The 22,003-nt window shown below is 39.4% G+C and overlaps 1 protein-coding gene across 1 annotated transcript; it reads right to left on the minus strand.

Annotated features, from left to right (window-relative positions):
* Positions 1 to 54: 54 nt before the first annotated feature.
* LOC121525816 (tumor necrosis factor ligand superfamily member 10-like) lies at positions 55 to 13,702 on the minus strand. Its single transcript, XM_041811960.1, has 6 exons — positions 13,041 to 13,702; positions 10,562 to 10,702; positions 9,945 to 9,990; positions 9,719 to 9,835; positions 6,468 to 6,712; positions 55 to 4,264 (listed from the first exon to the last, which is right to left on the minus strand). Exons 1-6 carry the CDS (start codon positions 13,152 to 13,154, stop codon positions 4,055 to 4,057), a joined length of 873 nt encoding a protein of 290 aa, XP_041667894.1. The 5' UTR covers positions 13,155 to 13,702; the 3' UTR covers positions 55 to 4,054.
* Between the last annotated feature and the right edge of the window lie 8,301 nt (positions 13,703 to 22,003).

The raw sequence follows: 22,003 nt of genomic DNA on the forward strand, positions 1-22,003 counted from the left end.
ATTATAAATCAAACCAAGCTATTCATGCAGGGTTGTGTTACATTTTCTTACACTGTAAAGCTGTTTAAATGAGAGTATCAAAGAAATAACAAACCATTACAAAATTATAAACAACTCAACAACCAGACAGGATCAGAGAATTGTGATTATTAAATTTGACACTAAGACAGTACAAAGAACAGTTGTCATGCAAGCAGCTGTGCAAGGTTGTACCATAAGCTTTATTTCCACACTGGCACTGGCTTAAGCTCGACTGCATGGCCAACCTTATTTGCTTTTAATCATTCTTTCCACATGTAAGTTAGTCCACATTACAGCTCTCAGGCCTACCAAGTTTACCACTAAAATATGCACAGGCCCTTTTATTTTGATGGGCCTTCCCTGACAGGAAGTGTACTTCTCCTTTTTAAAGTTTCAGATGTTAATTATCAGGCTAGCACACCTGAAATTTTTAGGATACATAAACTTTATGAACAAAATAGAGTGATAAGTGTGCCAGAAACCATCAAATTTTGGTGTTTATTACTCAAAAATGTCTTCACTCTATACCAGTGGTTCCCAACCTGGGGTCCGAGATCTGAAGAGGGACAAGGAGCCCTGCATTTTCTAAAGTGGAACTTAGATGTGCATATATTTTAAAAAATAGTATTACTATTATTATAACTACTATAATTCATAAACAGTTTAAATTGCATTGCTGTTATCACATTTATATATTTTATATTCTTCACTGCAGTTACTTTTGCAAATGCTAGTGTTACTGTGATCATTGCTCCAAACATCATTCTTACTTCTATAATCATTACTAGAACAGTTTCATTGACTCCAAGAGCAAAACTACTTCACTGCTATATTTATCAATAATGAATTAAGGCTGGTCTTTATTATAATAGGGTGTAGTCTTTATTATAATATTAATGATTAACACTGGTCTCAAAGTATCCGTTTGGTTTTTAGCAAAAACATAATTTTTGAGATTAGAAAGTCATATTTACAAGAAACATGAAACTCTGAATTTTTAAGTTTAGAAAGCTACGTTTTTCAGAAAAAAAAAATAAATTTCAGGGTTTAAAAAGTCATATTTTGCATTTTAATCTTAGAAATACAAAGGTTTTAGTCATAAATTTATGACACTGTTAAGTCTAAAATTTACATGAAACCAAACTAAAATTGGTGGTTTGATTACCCTGACGCTAAAGCCAGATGATAACGATTATGTGTTGTTTCTGGGCTAAAATCCTACGTTTTTCCTTATTAATCTGTAACATTTGAGAAGTAAAACTGTATTAGGGTCTTAACTGCAGGAACTGTGTAAGGAAATCAGATCCATCTGGTTTGATTTTCTTCCATACAATGGGTTTATTTCTAATTTAATCTAAAAAAATTCAAATTTTTTCACATAAATTTGAAAATTTGTCAAGTAAAACATTTCAGGTATTTTCTCATACAAGGTCCTTGACTTTTTTCTTTCTTGAAAACGAATAGATTTTTTAAAATCTGTTTTATTATTTAGAGTTGCCCTAATATGCGGTCGTAATAATGTCTATTTCATGCACTGATCTTTTAGGCAGAAACAGTGTATGTTGGCCTATCATGTTGGGATTTATGTCAATAAAAACAATTAAAACAGATGTTTAAATTTCCCTGTGGGGGGCTCTGGGGGGCCTTAGCTTTTCTTAGATAGGAGTATGGGGGCCCAAAAGAAAAAAGGTTGGGAACCACTGTTCTATAACAATTAACATTTCATAAAGAGCACATAAATCAGAAAATTCAGTCCTGGTCTGCTGTACTGAGAATCTCACAGGCCTTTCATTTTTGATTGCTGCCATTAAAGTGTTAATATTTTTTTCTCAGTTCAGGTCTTAAAAAGTCTTAAATTGAATTTTTAAAGGTATGTAGGAACCCTTGTTGGGGGACAGTGTCTATGGTTCTTGGTCTGTGGCATTTTGTCATGGCAATGAGACATCTGTATTTCAGAGATTGGCTGCAAACAGTGAAACAAAATACTGTTGAGAAGTTCACAAGAGTTTGGGAAGTTGAACAGCGGGTGGTTCGATTCCCGTGTTGGACATGCCATTTGTGACATTCCTGGTGATTATACTCTGCTGTGTAGTTGTTTTGGTATCAACTCAGCTTATATGAAAAACTTGCCTGAGGTTATACAATGAAGTACCAGGTACAATCCCTAATGGAAAATTTAAAAAAATCAAGTTTGAGTCAAGACAAGTCAAGCCTGCACCATAAAACGGAGAAGCACCAATAGACTGCAACGGTCTTAAACAAAATACCACCATTCTGCCTTGTAAATACTCAAACAGTATATAGACATAGCACAAAGAGTAAGGACATTTGTGTTTCGTAGTTTATTTCTTTGTTGTAACAATGCTTCTTGGCCATAAATCTTTTACAGTCGGAAAGCCTTTTTATATCCCTGTTTATTTTTCACCGCAAGAAGACCAATTCCTCACTCTGTCTGAACTTAGCAACCGTAGGCTGTCTTCTACGGATTTGTGGTCAAGGTTTACAGGATGATAAGGCTGTTTCTTCCTACCCTCATAGGGTCAAGTATGGAGAAGATGTTGAGAAAGCTATGCTAATTGCTGCATCGCTACAGTAACATCTTTTGGTGGAGGCAGCATCCCCCTCACTGGAAAAACGAGGCTCGTCAACGCAGATAAATATCAAGATGAGATTCGGGCGTGCTGTTGGTGCCAGAGTGACCAACACAATCACATTGGCTGACTTGTGACAAATGCTGGTTGAAGAAGAGGATGCCATCCCACAGCAGTGTGTAACAAGAGTGGATGGTAGAACAAGCTGTTTGGGACTGGCAAAGATGATTTAGCACATGGGCGCAACCCACATACTCAGCTCTGCTGCTCATCCCACAAATGCATGCTCCTTACAAATGTGGCATCATTTAAAAGGGAATAAATAGTCTTTCCCATGGCATAAGATTTATTGCCAAGAAGCATCATTACAACGAAGAAATAATCTACCAAACACAAATATACTTACTTTTGGTGCTAGGTTTAGTCTGACACTGCCTGTGTTTGGAAATAAGAGGTATTTAGTGATAAAGCTAGCAATAGCATGCTCATTATGGGGATGCTTATGTAGCATGTATAATATACTGGTGTGTTAGCATGCTAATATTTGCTATATGGCTATGTGTCCTGGCCTAACATTTAGTTAAGGGGCTGTTAATCCTATTAAAAGTCATAATTACTTATTTATGTAGCTAGTGTTGCTCAAAAAACGGTGGAGTTTGGAGAACAATTCATCTGTGTAAATGTGTGAAATTGCATATTTTGCTAATAAAGCTATCAGTTATTAAAAAATTGACCCAGCTCTATAAAAGAAGGGTTGGTATCCATTGGATATACAAGTTTAAATGTGTCATAACACACTCGAATACTTGAGCCATTCACTCTACATCAGTGCTTTTCTTTAAAGGCTCATCTGCCACAACATACACAGATTCCAACCTTTACACAAAGAGGAAATTCAGCCATAAGTAGTGTATTTAAAATAAGCTTCATTTATAGTGTTGAATATGTACAATCTAGCTCTTTATGTTTATCAGACCTTTTCAGTGCCTTGTCCAACAGCTCCGACATTTCCTGTGGACAAACACTGAATGTTTTAACCTGCTCCCTTTGTTCATAATAAAAGAGCACTTCTGCATCTATTGTACTGCTCCAAATGCCCTGTACCCTGTATGCACCACTTAATTCATGTTTGCTCAGTACAGTCCGCTCTGTTTACCAGCCTTCACAGCACCGTTAATAACCTCGCTGAGGTTTGATTACCACCTCCTGGAGTAAACACTCTCAAATGGCTCTTCTACTCTGCCATTTTGGGTCACTGAGTCGGCCACCCAGGAAGGAAAAGTCCTTGGCGCTCCTCATGGGTGGTTCTTTTCTACCAGTCCTGTACCCTCAGACCACTTCTCCTGTTGTAGAGCAAACCCCCAGACATTTGGGCGAACTTCTGTTGATCTCTGTATTAAGTCATCCCAGTGAAAGACATTTCTATGCAAGGTTTTCTTCCTTTATCCAACCAAAAAGGCCCCGAAGTAACTTGCCCTGCCGTCCATTTCCATGGTGCTGGCGTTGCTGACGCTGATGAAGAGGCGGTCTGCAGGCTGTAAAAAGGCAGAGCCAGCCTGATGCAGGGAAAAGAGACCAGGTTCGGGACCTCGAGGCCAACAGGCAGAGCGGGACGACTTCATCAGTAGAATGGGCACAGTGTAGGAACTCATCTGCAAACAAAACCATAAAGACAAGATCAACAAAAACTTTGACAAAGCATTGCATTTAGCATTATGTATTAGCAAGCTTTACAATACTTTACAATAGATGCCTTTGAACACTCAGCTGACTTTATAGTGTTAGGACATGTTGTTCGGATGGTAGCTCTTGTAGCAGGGATTATTTTAATATCCATCAGCAAATCTGCCCATAAAGGGGGAGTTTGGCCTCAATTCTAAATTTTTTTTTTGTCTGGAATAAACCCAGCACTGCTCATCACCTCAACAGTGAAGCATGGTGGTGGCAGCATCATGCTGGGGGGGTATTTTTTCAGCAGCAAGAACTAGGAGACAGGTCAGTTGTTGAGGGAAAGCTAAATCAAGCAAGAAACAGATATATCCTTAATAACATGTTCCGCAATGCACAGGACCTCAGACTGGGCCGAAGATTCACCTTCCAACATGACAATGACCCTAAACTCACAGCCAAGACAACACTGGAGTGTCTTAGGGACAACTGTGAATGTCCTAGAGTGGCCCAGCCAGAGCCCTGGTTGGAACCCTATCAAACATCTCTGGAGAGTCCCAATATGCCACATCCAGAGGCACAAACTACTGGAGGTTTTCTAGCCCTAGGGACATCCACAGCACAGCAGGGTTTGTGGCAACCTTACTACCTGCCCAGGACAGTGCCCTAGGCTAGCAGGTCTCAAATGGTGTGCCAAGGCACAGAGGCAAGTCTTGGGAATCTGTACAACCATAAGCATTTACTACAACTATAAAACAAATGAAGCTCAGCGTTAGTTCATACAGGACACAGTAGTCGTATGCCCAGTTGTGATCAGCTGACGGCCAGCGGATCCCAATTATCGCCTCCCAGCTCCCACACTTCTTTCTCTCAACATACCAGCATATTTAAATATGAATTCCCACTAATCCCTGCTTGCATTAATGCAGATGCACCACAATGCTGCTGCTGGCAAGCTTAACCTCCTCCACCCCAGCCTCCTCCTTCATAGTTTGTTGCACCCCTCATATTCAGATTCATGCTACTATGTGCTATGAATTGCTTGAATTTTATTGTATTTAGTATGCATTGTCAATAATGTATCTATCCATATGAGGGTTTCTAGCTATGCACCCCCTGGAAAGTCAAAGCATGCTGCTTGGCTAACTCAGGGAGCTTCTTTTGAGCAAAGGCTTCTCTGCCGAGTAAAACTGTACATCCATTTTGAAATAAAATGGTAAAATGAATGACAAGAGTGCTCCTGAATGAAACTAAGTTACTGTAATATGTTATATAGAGGCTTTTTTGTATAGATATGGATATGGTGTGCCTTAACATATTAGATTGATCTTAGGTGTGCCTTGGGCAAAAAAAAAAAAAAAAAAAAGGTTGAAAACCACTGCTCTAGGATGTGCTTACTCACCACATCCACCCCTTACTCCCCCCTGTAGGTGTTAGCGTTGTTATTTTTTCAACAGATCGTTTCCCTATGTCCCTGGTAAAATGCAAGGACATCCAGAGCACAACTGGGGTTGTGTTAATTCACGTTTCCCACCCTCAGGAGGCTTACCAACCACATCAGCACCCCCAGCCTCAATTTTTGGCCAAAACATGCAAAAAAATTCTGCACAGTACGGTAGGTAAAGATGTTATTTGACTTCTAGAAGGTTTAGTACAATTCCAATTAGACTAACATGTTACATGCACTTTAAAAGTCTAGTAAAAGTCTTGTTAATATCTATATAAGATATGAAGAGTTTACTAACCATGATTTTTCTATTTGACTGTATGCTCCACCTGGAATTTAGACGTAGTGCTTATTCTTATCCAGTGAAGATTTATGAGACGATCTTAAAAGATGTTCAAAGACCTGTTGTGGAAAACCCCTTTAACAGCCAACCACACCTTTTAGATATTTCATCTGGAATATTTTCCAAAGACATTTTTTCTGTGCCCATTTTATATCTTCTGGAAACATGATCACAGGGGTTGAAATGTACATTTATGGCTACTTTTATTTAAAAAGTTCCTGTTCTGCAATTAATTCTTAATTATATCCAATGTAAAACAGGCCCAGAACATCTGTCACACCATCCCAAACGATCAGCATCACTATAAATGGGCCCAATAATGATAAATTCATCTCTGTGATTGATTATTTGTCTTAAGTACGCTCCCATATAAAGTTTTATCTTTTTATAGCCAAACCTTCTTGTAGATATACTGGACAAGCTGTGCTCCTTCCTCCTCCACCGTCTCCCCCTTGGCCTCCCCGTCGGTCCCCCCCATGGAGGGCAGTCTGAAGTATGTCTGAGCGTAGATGTAGTAGAGGCCAGCTCGGGGCACCAACAGCTCTCCCTCCCTCAGCTCCATGTTCTGCAGGAAGGACAGACCTCTCTGGCCCTCCCACGCTCTGATTCTCTCCCCCAAGTACCCCCTGCTGCTCCTTGAACCTGCAAAAGAACATAAGCACAAATAAATACACCACAAAACACACAAACATATGAAAATAACAGCGAATCACCATGATGCAAGATCATTTCAGTTTGCAGGGTGGCATACTGACAGAGTAAAAACAGCTTTAGTTTATCAATAAGAAACAAATGTTGAAGGAACTTTTACTCAGTACGGCGTGCAGATGTGAAAGAAAAGAATCCTCAGATACGTTTGGGCCAAGAAGCCTCCAGCATTTATCATATCTGACATGTTTATAGCTTAATTAATAACAGCCATATGTCAAAAAAGTAGCAGGAGATCCAGCCATACTGAAAGATGTGTATGGCAAAGTCCAAATTCTAAGAGACCCATAAATTCTGTTAATGTGGAAAAATAAATCAATAAAATTGAGGACTAGCTATAATATACCGACTTATTTGTGAAAATACCCAAATTAGAATGTTTTCGTCTCAATGAATTCTTACTTCCCTGTCCTGCCTGTGTGGCAGGTTTGTTCCCATAAAAAATAAAGGGCTGACAGCCAAATGAGCCAGTCTCATGGATGCTTTTAAAAGGATGCTAAATGATTCAGAGGCAGACACATTTGCCTGTACATGATCTACCTGATATCTATAATTGTGGGCAATTTTTTTCAGATTATAATTTTTTTTTTGCCTTTATTAGGAAAGGGTAATAAAGACAAAAGATGCCCTAACTGTGGGCAGTTCCATCCATTTTCTACACTGCCTATCCCATGGGGGGTCGCAAGGGGCTAGAGCCTGTCCCAGCCTATCCAGAGGCGGGGGACTCCGGTCACCAGGCATACATAGAGAAATGTGGGAGGAAGCTGGAGTACCCGGAGAGAACCCACAGGCAGAACATGAAAACTCTGCACAGCGAACCAGGAACCTTCCTGCTCGTGAGCGCAAACTCCTGCGCCAACGTGCAGGCCCCAGTTTCAGTAGGTGCGTTTTGATTTTTTTGTTTAGTATTTCTTAATGCAGTGGTTCTCAACTTGTGCATCGGGACCCAAAAGCGGGTCACGGAGCTGTTTTCAGTGGGTTGCCAACTGGCTCCTGGAAATAAAAAAAAAAGGCAAAATATATAGAAGTCTTAGGCTGACCTGTGCCCCTATATTTTATTTTACTCTGCTGGACAAAGAGTTCATCTTGGTTGATTACTTAAGATCTTGACTTAAGTATCCTGTTATCTTGGATGGAGATACATTCAAGAAAGTTGGTTTTCCTATAATGGTGTATCAGTTTTTGAGGATTTAAAAAAATCACCAACATTTACATTGTTTTTTGTCTTCTAAAGTCCATATTGCAACATTTTTCATCATATGATGAAAAAAAAAAAAAAAACACAATTTTGGGTCACAGTTCTTATAAAGTGAAGGTATGGTGGGACCTATTGGTGGACTAGTTGAGAACCACTGTTGTAACGTATTGTAACCAGTGATGTTGTTCAGAGTATACAGTATGCAAGTATGCAGATTATACCCAGCTTTTGGTTAGAATTGGCCAAAAGAAAAACAATGCTGGCTCAATTTTACATCATATCAAAAAGCCTCTGTGTTCAGAACTATTTTGCAAAGCAAGCTCCGCCTATCCGCTTTGTGCTCTTCTGCTTCACCACATCAGATTAGCTGTCTACTGAAGTGCTAAGGGGATACTTTTATGACCTGGAGCACACAGAGGAACTTCTACAGATGCCGACTCAGAGAGAAAAAAGAGAGAGGAGAGAAACTTTAGTGGAGACTGGTTAGCCGGAGAGATCCTGAGTTACTTGTCAGCACTTCTTCAGGACATTTCTGATGGAGGATAGAGGGTCATGGGACAAAGTTCCAGAAGAACAACCATCACTGCAGCCCCCCACTGGTCTGGGCTTTATGGCAGAATGGCTAGACGGAAGCCTCTCCTCTCAGTAAAATGCATACATTTGGGTTTTTTCTGCAAACTTCAAGTAGGCGTTCATGTGGATCGGGTTCTTGGTCACACTTCTTACCAAGACCCTTCTCCCCCGATTGCTCAGTTTAGCGACCAGCTCTTGGAAGAGTCCTGGTTGTGCCAAACTTTCCATTTGAGAATTATGGAGGCCACTGTGCTCTCGGGCACTTTCAGTGCAACAAAGATTTTTGCACCCTTCCCCAGGTTTGTGCCTTGCAGAAATCCTGTCTCTGAGCTCTGCAGGCAGTTCCTTTGACCTCATGGCTTGGTGTTTGCTCTGATATGCATTGTCAGCTGTGAGGCCTTCTATAGAGAGGTGTGCGCTTTTTCAAATGAGGTCCAATCTATTTAATTTAGCACAAGTGAACTCCAATCAAGGTGTAGAAACATCATGAGAAATGTGAGGAACCAGAGTGAAATTTTAAGTGTTTTTGCAAAGGGTCTGAATGCTTTTGTCAATGTGATATTTCAGTTTTTAATTTTTTATTAATTTGCAATTATTTTTAAAATTCTGCTTTTTACTTTGTCATGATGGGATACTGAGTGTAGATTAATGTGAATTAACAAGGAATTTAAATGACTGTAGCATCAGGCTGCAACATGACATTGAAAAAGTGAAGGGGGCCTGAATACTTTCTGAATGCACTGTTTTTGTTTAATGTTAAGGAACTGCAATTGATAATCAACTTTAGATAAAACCATAATTATCATATCAGGTGAGGACTACCGTGCACCTTTCATTTACAAAGATACTTTTCTTTAATAGAACGTTTAATATTTGCAAAAATGACAGGACACTAGAAAAGCAGCTGCACACGTGCAGATCCTGACAGAAGTCTCTATGAAAGTATTACTCAGAGCAGCCTGGGAAGCCTTGAAGCACATTCCTCACCTCTAACCCCGGAAATCTTCAGCTGAAGCAAGACAGTACTCGCAGGTGTGCAAGCATTGTTTGTATGTCAAAACGTTACGTTACAGATTTTATTCATGCCTTTCCTGGATTTATAAAGTTAACGACCCTGCAGGGTGTATGAGCAGGAGCAATGCTTCATTAATGTATTACAGGGTCCTCACCCTCTGCTGTTTGGGGTCCTGTGGACGAAAGAACACCAGTCACATGGGCGGCAACTTTGGGAAGCGGGACCCCACGGATTCCAGGGCTCAGGATAGGCATAACTCCTGTCAGCTTATCTGTGAAAACACGGGCAGATAAGAAACAAACACAGGACACTGTTACTGGAAAAATAAATTTTTACTCTCGTTTATAGTAACTGCATGTTTAAAGGAGTGTTGCTCCTACCTCTCATAGCCGTTGATATCTCCTTTTGAAAATGGTTGGCTATCGTCTGGAAGAAAAATAACCAAGAAGAGAGACTGTAGAACTAAGTATCTTATTCTAAGACTATTAGGTATCTTCAGATCTCTATTATCAACATTCAGTAATTCACAGGGGACCTCTTCAACCCCAGGCCCTACAGTCCTCTCTCTGGGCAAACAAATACGTCATCTGTTGAACTGTGACAGCAGTATTCCCCTCAGGCTGAGTCAAATATGGGGCTGGTTTAACGGCTGATGGGTATGGAAGCCCTCACAGGACATGCATCCATGCATTTGATTTTACTCTTAAACTAATTATCGGTGGCATGTCTGCTGCTGATTTGCATAGTTCTTCTGAGATCCCCTTTAGTATTCAACCAACTGAACATCTAACATGGTATAAGTGTTGGCTACTCAGTGATATAATACCAAACCTGTGCATGGCTGGAACTCGAATGCTAGTCAAGCATCTAATTATTTATCACTTGATTTGTTGCTCTGAAAACTTTAACACTTCAAGAAATATTTGATGAAATTTATCCTTTTCCTGAGGACATATTTGGTAATATTAAAAATACACTAAAAGGTAAATAAAAATACCTTCTCTATGTGGAAGCGAAGCTGTTGTGTGACTTGCCAACAGGGGTCGCTCCTCTTGTCCTCAGCTGAATCCCCTGATTCAAAGGGTGGATTTGCATTAATGAGACAGGACACGCTGCTGCGAGAGAAACTCTCCTGCATCTGTCAAAAGAAAAGATAAAGTTTTGGATGTCAGACCAACTTTCTAAAAACATTTGGTGTACTTGGGTCAAATGAAATATGAAAGGCCTTCCCTGAAAGAGATGTTGATCTACTTTTTAGCACTGATAGTGCCTTTCTAGATGTGTAAGCTGCCCAGATCAAAGGTGCTAAATGCAACCCTCATCAGAGATGCAGGCCTTTGAACTGATAACAAGCCTGATGGACCCTCTCCTCTATAGTCCACAGGACACAGCATCCATGGTTTTCAAAATGAAGTTCATATTTTGATTAATATGACCACAGAACACTTTCCTTTTTGCCTCAGTCCATGTTAAATGAGCTTTGGCCCAGAGAAGATGATAGCATCTGCCCATCTTTACTTCTGAGAGACTCTGCCTCTAAAATGCTCCTTTTATACCCAGTCATGTCACTAACCTGTTACCAATTAAACCTAATTAGTTACAAAAATGCTCCTCCAGTAGTTTTTCATTAGTACTACTTACTTTTCCAGCCAATGTTTTGGAGATGTGCAGCTGCCATCAAATTCAAAATGAGCTAACATTTTCATGAAATAGTAAAATGTCTCAGTTTCGACATCTGATATGTTGTTAAAGTTTTATTCTGAATAAAATATGGGTTAATGAAATTTGACAATCATTGCATTCTGTTTTTATTTACAGTTTATATAGCACAACAACTTTTTTGGAATCAGAGATACAGCCTACAAAGTCTCCCTTTTATGAGACAAAATATGCTGTAAGCAGGGGAAAGAAGGGGGGTTTCAGGGGCCCAGCCAAATTAGGGGCCCATGGAAGTCAGCAAAATCATGGTCCATTATAACGTTAAAGCTGTATTAAACATTTTTATTTCTTATCAATAAAATAACCAATCTTATCAGAGAAACATTTTAAAAATGCATGCTATAGTATACAGCCTTCTTTAAAATGTAAACATCTTCATTTAAAATAGAATTAGAGGTTTAACAGAGGAAAATGGCTTCAAAGTGGCAAAAAAATGGGCAGAAAAGATGGCGAAAATGTGAATAAAATTGGCTTAAGAAATGCAAAAAATTGGTTTACAGTGGAAAAATGGGTTAAAACTGGCAATAAATAAGCTGAAAGTAGCAAAAATGTTTTAGAAGTGGCAAAAACAGGCAGAAAGGTGGTGAAGAGGGATTCAAAATGGGTTTTAATGGTAAAAAAAAATGGGCAAAACAAATAATTAAATGCTGTTAAAATTGGCAAAAAAATGGGTAGAAAAAGTGGTGGAAAGCAGTTTATAGTGGCAAAGCTTAACAGAGGCAACAATAGTTGGAAAGCGGGAAAATGTGCTTAAAAAATGGCAAAAATGTGCTTAAAGTGGTGGAAATAAGCAACAAAAAAGGTGAGAAGGGCTTAAAAAAGTGGCAAAAATTGGTATAATAGGTAGTGAAATGGAAGCGTAGCAAAAACAGTTGGCAAAGGTGTAGAAATGGGTAAAAAGAGGCGAAAATGGGTAGAAAGAAGCAAAAATTTGTATAAAGAGGACAACATTGATGAATAAAGCAAATAAAATTGGCAGTAATGGTGGTTTAAATGGTTGCGAAGTGGCACAAATAAATAATTTTAACATCAGAACCCAATTTGAACTTTTCTGCTCGAAAATGGATTGACTGTTAGCCAGGATGCTAGCACCAATGTTACCGATCCAACACACAATCATAAATCCCTGGGTTTATCAGGGGCCAATCAGGGGCCCAGCCAGTTCTTCAGACAGGGCTGGTAAGGCAAATTAGCTCACTGAATTTCTCAAGTTGTCACAGGTGTGCTTGAAGAAGGGGGCGGTTTCTTTGAAAGTCTAAACCAATCAGAGTCCAGCACTCAGTCTATCAGCCTGATTAAAATGGATTCTTTTGACTTCACATACTTTCTGCTACAGAAAAATGTTCCTTTAGGGTGTCACAACCTGTAAGTCCCTAACTAGTGTAATTTCCTGCCATTGTTATGTTTAATCTACCCTGCCAACTTTATACTTTCTCTTTGTTCAGCGTCAGAATGACAGAAGTTGTCGCGTAAGTAGGACACTTACCTCATATAAACTCTATTTTAGCCATGCTGGACTGCCTCATTGGGCTTCAGACTTCACTTAGCTATGAAACATGCCTGGACAAATTCATAGACTCTTATGGTGAATTCTCGCTTGAATGGAGAACAAGCCGTAAAAAGTTAAAGCGCTCAGTTTAAACTAAATTTACCATGGTTAAACTCTGTGTCAAACCTTTCTTCCTCTGCTTACAGTGCAGTCAGTGTCATGTGTTCAGTATGTTTTGAATTCTGGGTCAGAAGAATGCACATCTTACCGTGTTCAGGACTTTGTTGAAGTAAATAAAACTGACGGAAACCACGACGGTCTGGAGGAGGACAGCAGCGAGGATAATGAGCCCCAGACACTGCAGAGAAACATACACGGCCATATCACAGCATGAGTTAGAGGGCCAACAGCTCCCAAATAAGTCCCGAACAGCAGCCAAATACTTCCAGCATAGAGGGAGGACAAGTCAGATCAAGCTCTGCTGCATTTATGTCCTGGAGGAGTAAGAGAGAGGGAGAGAGAGAGAGAGAGAGAGAGAGCACGTAGGTGGAGCGACAAAAGAGAGAGAGTATGGAGTTTTGCAGCAAGATGTCATTTATTAGATAAAACAGCGCCTTAACGCTGCACGTGCAACTTCAGGGCAACTTTATGTGCTATCGGAAATGTGGAAACCATTTAACCAGACGTGAGGACTGCATATTAAATGCAAGTAGCCTCTGTATAATTTAAGTGAATCAAATAAATCTCACAAATTGTCCTTTAAAATCTTGCCATAGGTGCGTATAACTCCTGACCAAGTTCGTCCCTACAGTACATACAGCACCTATAAAAGTAGTCACCCCCTTTACCCTTTAATAGATTTTGTAAATCAATCATGGCCAATATAGTTTTGCTTTTTGACACAAAAAAATGCAAAAACATCCTCTTTAATTTCAAGGTGCAAAAAGATTTCTACAGTGTAATGTCAGTAAATTAAAAATGTGTAAAATAAGTGACTGAATAAATATTCAACCGCCTTTCTGAGTCGCTTGGAGTGTCCTTTTGTCTTCACGGTGTAATGATAGCCAGAAATACTGATTAACCAGTGACTGGACCTTCTAGACACAGGTGACTTTACACTCAATTCTCCCAACTTCTCAAGCACATCACGTAAACTTCTGTGGACATTCGGGACAATTATCTCAAAAGTTCTTACAGCAGAGATGATTTATAGGTTGTTGGAAAATAAAAATGTAATATTCTCGTATGTAAAAGCAGGGACTTGTGAGGCGCATCTTGTGTTTGTTCATTCTCACTGCTATCAAGTGGGACGTGATCATTCTCCCAGCTAATCAACGGATTGCTACGTGTCTGCACCCTTTCAGATTGGTCCCCAACAGAAGGGTGCCAAAAAAGCTTCACAGAACTTTTTGATGGTGGAAATGCAGATAATAAAATACTGTACTGAAATGCATCAAATATACTTTTTGCATGTTGTCCAAAATGACCAAAATTCTTTGTTTAAGTTAGTCCAGAGTCTGTATCCTCTCCTATAAAGTCTATGTGTTCATCCAAAGAAGAGCATTATAGACTTTAATGTTTACCATGTCATATCCTGTAGTTCTGTGCAGCAGATGCTGAAATACCCTGTTTTTGTTGTATACCACATTGTTAATCAGTCTTAAGTTCAAAGTACTTTGAATCCTCCTAAATCCTGATTTCCTCAGTCACAATTTAAAGCTGGGTTCACTTACTTTTTACTTAAGGGTTGAAGTATTTAAAGTCATTACAAACCCTTTTTATGACATGAAGTTTCCAAATGTGGAGAAGCTCAAGGCAGATATCCAAGTTGAAGAGGCAATCTGAAGAGCAAAACGACCCTGGAAGCAATCAGTGTTTCAAAGTTGTGGGTTTTATTAAGTTGTTTGCCTTTTTCTGTGAATGCCTCATTTGGACTTTGTTTCACTTTCCATTTTTATAGTCTTTTATCGTAGTTATGTCTCTGCCCCGGCGACAGTCAAGGCCGGAGGAATTTTGTTTTCAAGTTATCAGTATGATCGTCCATACACACAGTAACGCACAGGACTTTTAGGCATGTTTGGGCCAAAACTTGAGTCTGAATTAAGGCATGTAATGGTGAGTAAGTTGCCTAGGGGAACCATCAGACTGGAAGGAGGATTGACACAACCCAGGTTGTGCTCTGAATGTCCTTGCATATTACCAGGAGGGTGGGAAAATAATTTGTTGAAATTCCACAGAGGTCTGGCGATGGACCTTACATTTCTAACAGCCACTCTCACACCGCTCATCTCAGAACGCCATTTATCTCAGAACGGAAGTGCCAGTATAACATATTTTCAGTTTTTGTTTTTAATTTAATTAGATTTTATTCATAAACAAAGGCTGGCTGTTACATTCATGGAAAAAACACACTGCAAACATAACAGACCAAAAAACAGTTCATGAATAAAACAAAAACAGGTCAGAGGTCAAATTCTAAATATATTATGCAGAGACATGTTCTAGAAGTAGTTACTTGAACAGTGGCTTGCTTTAGCATTGAAAGCCTTAGCTAAAGCTAACATAGCTACACTAGCTTGGAAAAATATGTTACAACATAAGCCAGTGTAGCCAATTAGCTTAAGCAAACATTCCTAAAGCTTACAAAGATACAGATTTACATAGTGTTCATAGCTGCTTTGTCAGCATAGCTTTAGCTACAGTTATGTAGTTCTGTTGTCTATAGCTGAGTTAGCTTTAGCAAAGTGAGCTTTAGCCAACATAGCTAAAGCTAACGAAGCTATGCAGATAATGTAGATGCTTAGCTTACATAGCTGCTATGTGAACTTAGGTTTAGCTATGTAGCAAGTAGTTCCATTATCTAAAGATCAGTTAGCTTTAGCAAAGAGAGATTCAGCAAACACAGCTAAACCCAACATAGCTATGCAGATAACATAGATATAAATCTCCTTTGTGAGCTTAGCTTTAGCTACGTAGCTACATAGTTCCGTATTCTATAGTTAAGTGAGCTTTAGCAAATGTAGCTGTAGCTAACATAGCTATGCAGATTACATAGATAAGTAGCTTATGTAGCTGCTTTGTGGGCTTAGATTTAGCTACATTGCTATGCAGTTCCATTATCTACAGCCATGTTAGCTTCAGCAAAGTGAGCTTTAGCAAATATATCTGGAGCCAACATAGCTATGCAGATAATGTAGATACATGACTACTTTTTGAGCTTAGATTCAGCTACGTTATTCTATAATCTTTAGCTAAGTGAGCTTTAGCTATGTAACTGAAGCTAACATAGCTATGCAGATAATGTAGATAGCTGCTTTGTGAGCTTAGCTTTTGCTATGTAGCTATGTAGCTATGTAGCTAGCAATGTTAGCTTTATCAAAGTGAGCTTTAGCAAATATAGTTGAAGCCAGTGTAGCTATGCAGATAACATAGAAACATAGCTCCTTTGTGAGCTTAGCTTTAATTAAGTAGCTACATTTTTCTGAATTTTATAGCGTAGTTAGCTTTATCAAAGTGAGCTTTAGCAAAATTTAGCTGAAGCTAACATAGCTTTGCAGGTCACATATATACGTAGCTTATGTTGCTGCTTTGTGAGCTTAGATTTAGCTACATTGCTATGTAGTTCCATTATCTATAGCTACATTAGCTTCAGCAAACTGAGCTTTAGCAAATGTAGCTGAAACCAACATACCTATGCAGATTATGCAGATATATAGTTTATGTAGCTGCTTTGTGAGCTTAGATTTAGCTACATTGCTGCATAGTTCCATTATCTACAGCTATGTTAGCTTCAGCAAAGTGAGCTTTAGCAAAATTTTTTAAGCCAATGTAGCTATGCAGATAACATAGAAACATAGCTCCTTTGTGAGCTTAGCTTGAGTTAAGTAGCTACATTTTTCTGTATTTTATAGCCTAGTTAGCTTTATCAAAGTGAACTTTAGCAGATGTAGCTGAAGCTAACATAGCTATGCAGATTGTGTAGATATGTGGCTTACATAGCTGTTTTGTGAAGTTAGCTATAGCTATATAGCAAGTAGTACCGTTATCTATAGCTCAGTTAGCTTTAGCAAAAAGAGATTTAACAAACAAAGGTAAGCCAACGTAGCTATGCAGATAACATAGATACATTGCTCCTTTGTGAGCTTAGCTACGTAGCTACATAGTTTTGTAATTATAGCTAACTGAGCTTTAATAAAGTGAGCTTTAGCAAATTAAGCTAACATAGCTATGCAGGTCACATAGATATGTAGCTTATGTCGCTGCTTTGTGAGCTTAGATTTAGCTACATTGCTATGTAGTTCCATTATCTATAGCTACGTTAGCTTCAGCAAAGTGAGCTTTAGCAAATTTAGCTGACACTATCATAGCTATGCAGATAACGTAGATATGTAGGTGCTTTGTGAGCTTAGCTTTAGCTCAACAGCGACATAGCTTTATTAACTATGTAGCTCGGTCAGCTACGTATCTTACACAGGTTGTGTCTTAATGTTTTCATAGAGGACGAGCTATTTCTCCTGTAAGCGGAGTGTCTACTTGGCTTTGGAAAATGTTTTGCAATCAGGTTTTTAACTTAAACTTTGGTATCTTAACCAGTTAAATGATAGAAAAGTAAGAAGTTGTGTAACTAGTTACTTTAGTTGGTAGTAGTTAATAGTTAGTTAGTGGTTTAGCTGTGAGTAACTAAGCAATGTAACACAGTACTTTTTTAGAAAGTAACTGGTAAAGTGTAATGGATTACTTTTTGAGGACCTACCCCAGCACTGTTTATGACATGTCCTTTTTCCCATCAGTAAAAATGCTGTGCTTTAAGCAGCTGCTGATTTAGTTTATCCGTGTTTGACTGTTGCTGTGCATATTGGAAATATCTCACAATTTCTTTTGCTTGAATGTCATGCTATCAGGTTTTTCATTTGGCCAAAAGCATGTGATGAGCATGGCTGTCAGATTCATACGTCCAAGCCTTACAGGAGCATACAAAAGATAGCCACCATGTTAAAACAAACCAAGAAAGCCTTTTCAATTTCTCTTTCCTGCCATTGTGAAATGATCTGAGGGAATTTTAGGCGATTAGTGCCAGATGACCTGCTATTGTTCGTGCTTCACTGTAGTCTAAGTGGAATCTGTCACAGGGGAGTCATTCAATCTGCAAAATTTAACCTTGAGTGATTCCCCATGGTTCCTTTACTTTCATTCCTCCACCTTTAACCCCTGCTCTATTGTCAGCATGAGGAAGTGAGATCAGAGCCTGTAAGTGCACGACCCACCTAACAATCAAGAGCAAGGAGAAATTATGTGCAGTGCAAGCAGATGCAGCAAGAATGTTCACACTTGTTTAACCAGGAAAATGTTGGAAGTGGAGGCTGGTGCAACATTCATAGAAGGAAATAGGCATTGGGTTGCTTCCTGTTGGAGATTAGAATCTTAAAATGGGGAGAAGAAAGTGATAAAAGATTCCTGTGTTCCCTTAAGTGAATCAATTCCCAGGCTTGTCAGAGAGAGACGGTGAGTGATATGTGAAGACTGTGTGGCCTCAGGCGGGGAAGATGACACCCTGAGAGACATGCCTGCCTACAGTCTCATGGCAAACAGAGGAGAGAGAGATGGTGTGAGTGTGGAATTATTACAGCAGCTACAGTCATGTTGAACCATTTTATTCAACATCTGTTTCATTATCGTTATTCTTCTCACTGTCTTGGATCCAGTTACACCCTAAGCTTCGACCTCTGTCAGACATGCAGCTAAAGTAGAGCCCCTTCTTGATTTATTTCTCCTTTTTTGCATATTTGTCACTTAAATGTTTCAGCTCATCAATTTAATTTTGATATTAGATAAAGATAACCCCAGTAAATACAAAATTCAGTTTTTAAATGATCAATTCATTTATTAAGGGAAAAAACATCCAAACCTGCCTAGCCCTATGTAAAAAAAGGCTAGGTTAAATTACTGCCAGACATGTTGAATCAAGAAATGAGAGCCATTAGCCACAAATGGAGAAAACTTGGAACAGTGGTGGACCTTCCCAGGAGCAGCCGGCCTGCCAGAATTACTCCAAGAGGTTTTTTGGTCCACTCTTCTTTGCAAAATTGTATTAAATTACTCCCACTGGGCGTTTTTTTTTTTTTTTTTCAGCATTAATGGCCTGTTAAAGGTCATGAGATGGCATCTTGACTGTGGGACTCCAGCGAACCACAGTGAGAGCCATTATCCACAAATGGTGAAAACTTGGAACAGTGGTGAACCTTCCCAGGAGTGACCAGGCTACCAAAATGACTCCAAGAACGCATGGACGACTCATCCAGGCAGTCCCAAAAGAACCCAGAACAACAACTAAAGACCTGCAGGTCTCACTTGACCCAGTTAAGGTCAGTGGTCATGATTCAACAATAAGAAAGAGACCAGGCAAAAATGGCATCTATGGGAGAGTTTTAAGGCCAAAGCCACTGCTGACCAAGAAGAACACAAAGGCTTGTCTCACATTTGATTAAAACATCCTGATGATCCTCAAGACTGGGAAAATGTTCTGTGGACTGACCAGACAAAAGTTTTGGAAGGTCTGCGTCTGATTACATGTGGAGTAAAACTAACACAGCATTTCATAAGGAGAACATCATGCCAACATCAACATCAAACATGGTGGTAGTGTGATGGTCTGGGCTGCTTTGCTGCTTCCGGAGAAGAACCTGTTTCTCAGTTGCATGTGTCAACAAACATCCTACATTTGTAATCTCTGGAGGACACTTTTAATTGTTACTCCTCTTTGCTCCTGTTTTCCTCCTCTTTGCTTTCTTTCTCAGGCGCTATCAGAGAAGACTGAAGGTTCAAGGCCAAATACCACAGCTTCTTTTTAATAAAATTCAGCACCTGCTGGGAGCTGCCACTTTAATGATTTCACACAAGAAGCAGACAAGATAGAGTACACTCTGCACCAATCTGCAAAAAACAGCACAAGACAGTAAAGTTGATCATCTTTTTACCACGTCTGTTAATGTGTTGGAAATATTAGACCATGTGAATGTTTTGTCCTTAAAGTGAATGTGTTGGAAGCAGGAAAAAATGTGCAAGGGTAAGAATGTGACTCTGACAAGGCTAGACTGACGTTCTTCAGTCGGGTCCTAACTCCCTGGAGGGTCACCAGGGGGCATTATAGGGGGGGTTACAGGCAGTTAGAGGGAGGAAAGGGGAAAAATATAAATATCATCCAACTACATTATCTGTGGCAATAACATTTAAAATTATGTTTTTTAGTTGTTACAGTGCCAAGTGTCACTGGTTAATAAGTATTCCTGGCTACCATTACACCATGAAGACAAAAGAACACTCCAAGCAACTCAGAGAAAAGATTATTGAAAAGTATAAGTCAGAGGATGGATAAAAAAACATTTCAAAGGCACTGAACATCCCACTGAGTTCAGCTAAATCCATCATCAAGAAATGGAAGGAATATAGCACATGTGTAAACCTGCCTAGATCAGGCCGTCCTCACAAACTGAAGGAGCATGCAAGAAGGAGACTAGTGAGAGAGGCCACCAAGACACCTTTGACTACTCTGAAGCTTCAGCAGCCGAGATGGGAGACTCTGTATACAATAACTGTTGGTCGGGGTCTTCACCAGGCAAAGCTTTATGGGAGAGTGGCAAAGAGAGAGACTCAGATTAAATCTGGACTAGAGTTCACCAAAAGGCAAGTGGGATACTACATGGTCAAGTGAAAGAAAGTTTATTGGTCTGATGGAATCAAAATTGAGATCAGAGAAGATGCCATCCCCACTGTGAAGCATGGTGGTGGCAGCATCATGCTGCAGGGATGCTTCTCGGCAGTCAGCCCTGGGAGGGTTGTAAAGGTAGAGGGTAAAAGGAATGTAGCGAAATATAGAAGGACAATCCTATTCAGTCAGCAAGAGAACTATGGCTTGGGAGAAGATTTATTTTCCAGCAAGATGATGAACCGAAGCATACAGAGAAAGCTACACAGAAATGGTTTGAAGACAACAATGTAAATGTTCTGGAGTGGTCGAGTCTTTGCTACAGGGGCTGGACTTGAAAAGGGCTGTTCACACCTGATCCCCATCCAACCTGACAGAACTTGAGCAGTTTTGCAAAGAAGAATGGATTAAAAAAAATTTAAAAGCCAAACTACATTAACCCTGATTGATTTATAAAACCAATAAAAGTGCAAAACATCCACTTTTATAGGCACTCTTAAATACCTTTCTTCCATGGAAATAGAAACGTTTTTAAAGTGTAGAAACACACTAAGACAGAGAGAGTATTTATTGCTGTAGCCACTGTGGGTGCGCACAGAGGAACGCATGCAACATTCTTTTTCTTTGACCACCAGGGACGACACAAAAGAGGCACAAATGAATCAAAAACAACGATTCAAATGCATTCAAATCAATCACATAATACTGATATAATCCACATGATAAATCAGCAAATATGAAAAGAAGAGAGGCCAATCCGAGAAAATCACATCATACCAAAGTAATCCAGCAACAGAGGAAATAAAACCGGTAATATCTAAAGATTATAGACATGATGAAAGGTCAAAATCCTTGTTAAGCTCCCTTTAAGGCCATGAATCCAACCTTGTTTGAGGTATTTCATTTTTTTCACATCAGAGCTGATGTTTTCATGTACTTAAATTTGAAGTTTCTCTTTGTTTTCTTGCTTCTATAAGTGCATTAAGATGCCACATGCTGTCGTTATTCTAAGCTTTGGTGAGAGAACAATAACTGAAAGGCAGATCTGCCACAAACCAAAAGCAAAAAATGTTTGATTTCGTGACAATTTCCATGTGTTCCTTTAAAGCCCTGATCAATCAAACGTTTGGTTAGCACCAGAGCAGTGCAAGCAGCGTAAGTGGATAAGAACAGTGTTGTAAAAATGTTAAACTCAGTGGTTTCCACTGCTTTTCAAACCTTAAATCAAAAAACTCTCTGAAAGACGAATTGGAAACAGGGAAGCCTTGGGAGAGCTGCTGACCTCAAATAAACAGCAGTTTTTTAACAAAGTGAAGACCTTGAAAATACCCAGAAGATGAATAATGGAGTTAAAGACCAATTTAAACTCTCCTCTGTCCTCCACTCCTCTTTTCCCTCCCTGGAGGCTTCTCCTCCCAACATTCGTCTTGTTAAAGTTGTGGAATCTCCCTAAATTCCTTTCTGAGCGCTACAGCTGCTCATTGTCTCATTTATAAAACAAAGACCTGTGCTGAGGCAGCATCATGCAC

The sequence above is a fragment of the Cheilinus undulatus genome, linkage group 18 (assembly GCF_018320785.1).
Source record: "Cheilinus undulatus linkage group 18, ASM1832078v1, whole genome shotgun sequence".
Lineage (NCBI taxonomy): Eukaryota > Metazoa > Chordata > Actinopteri > Labriformes > Labridae > Cheilinus > Cheilinus undulatus.

Excerpts from the sequence above, each read along its gene's own strand:
- LOC121525816 (XM_041811960.1), bottom strand. The coding sequence starts at position 13,154 with ATGGCCGTGTATGTTTCTCTGCAGTGTCTGGGGCTCATTATCCTCGCT. Across the intron at positions 10,703-13,040 it reads TCAACAAAGTCCTGAACACG|ATGCAGGAGAGTTTCTCTCG; the intron begins GTAAGATGTGCA and ends TTCTTTTGACAG. Across the intron at positions 9,836-9,944 it reads GATATCAACGGCTATGAGAG|ATAAGCTGACAGGAGTTATG; the intron begins GTAGGAGCAACA and ends GTGTTTTCACAG.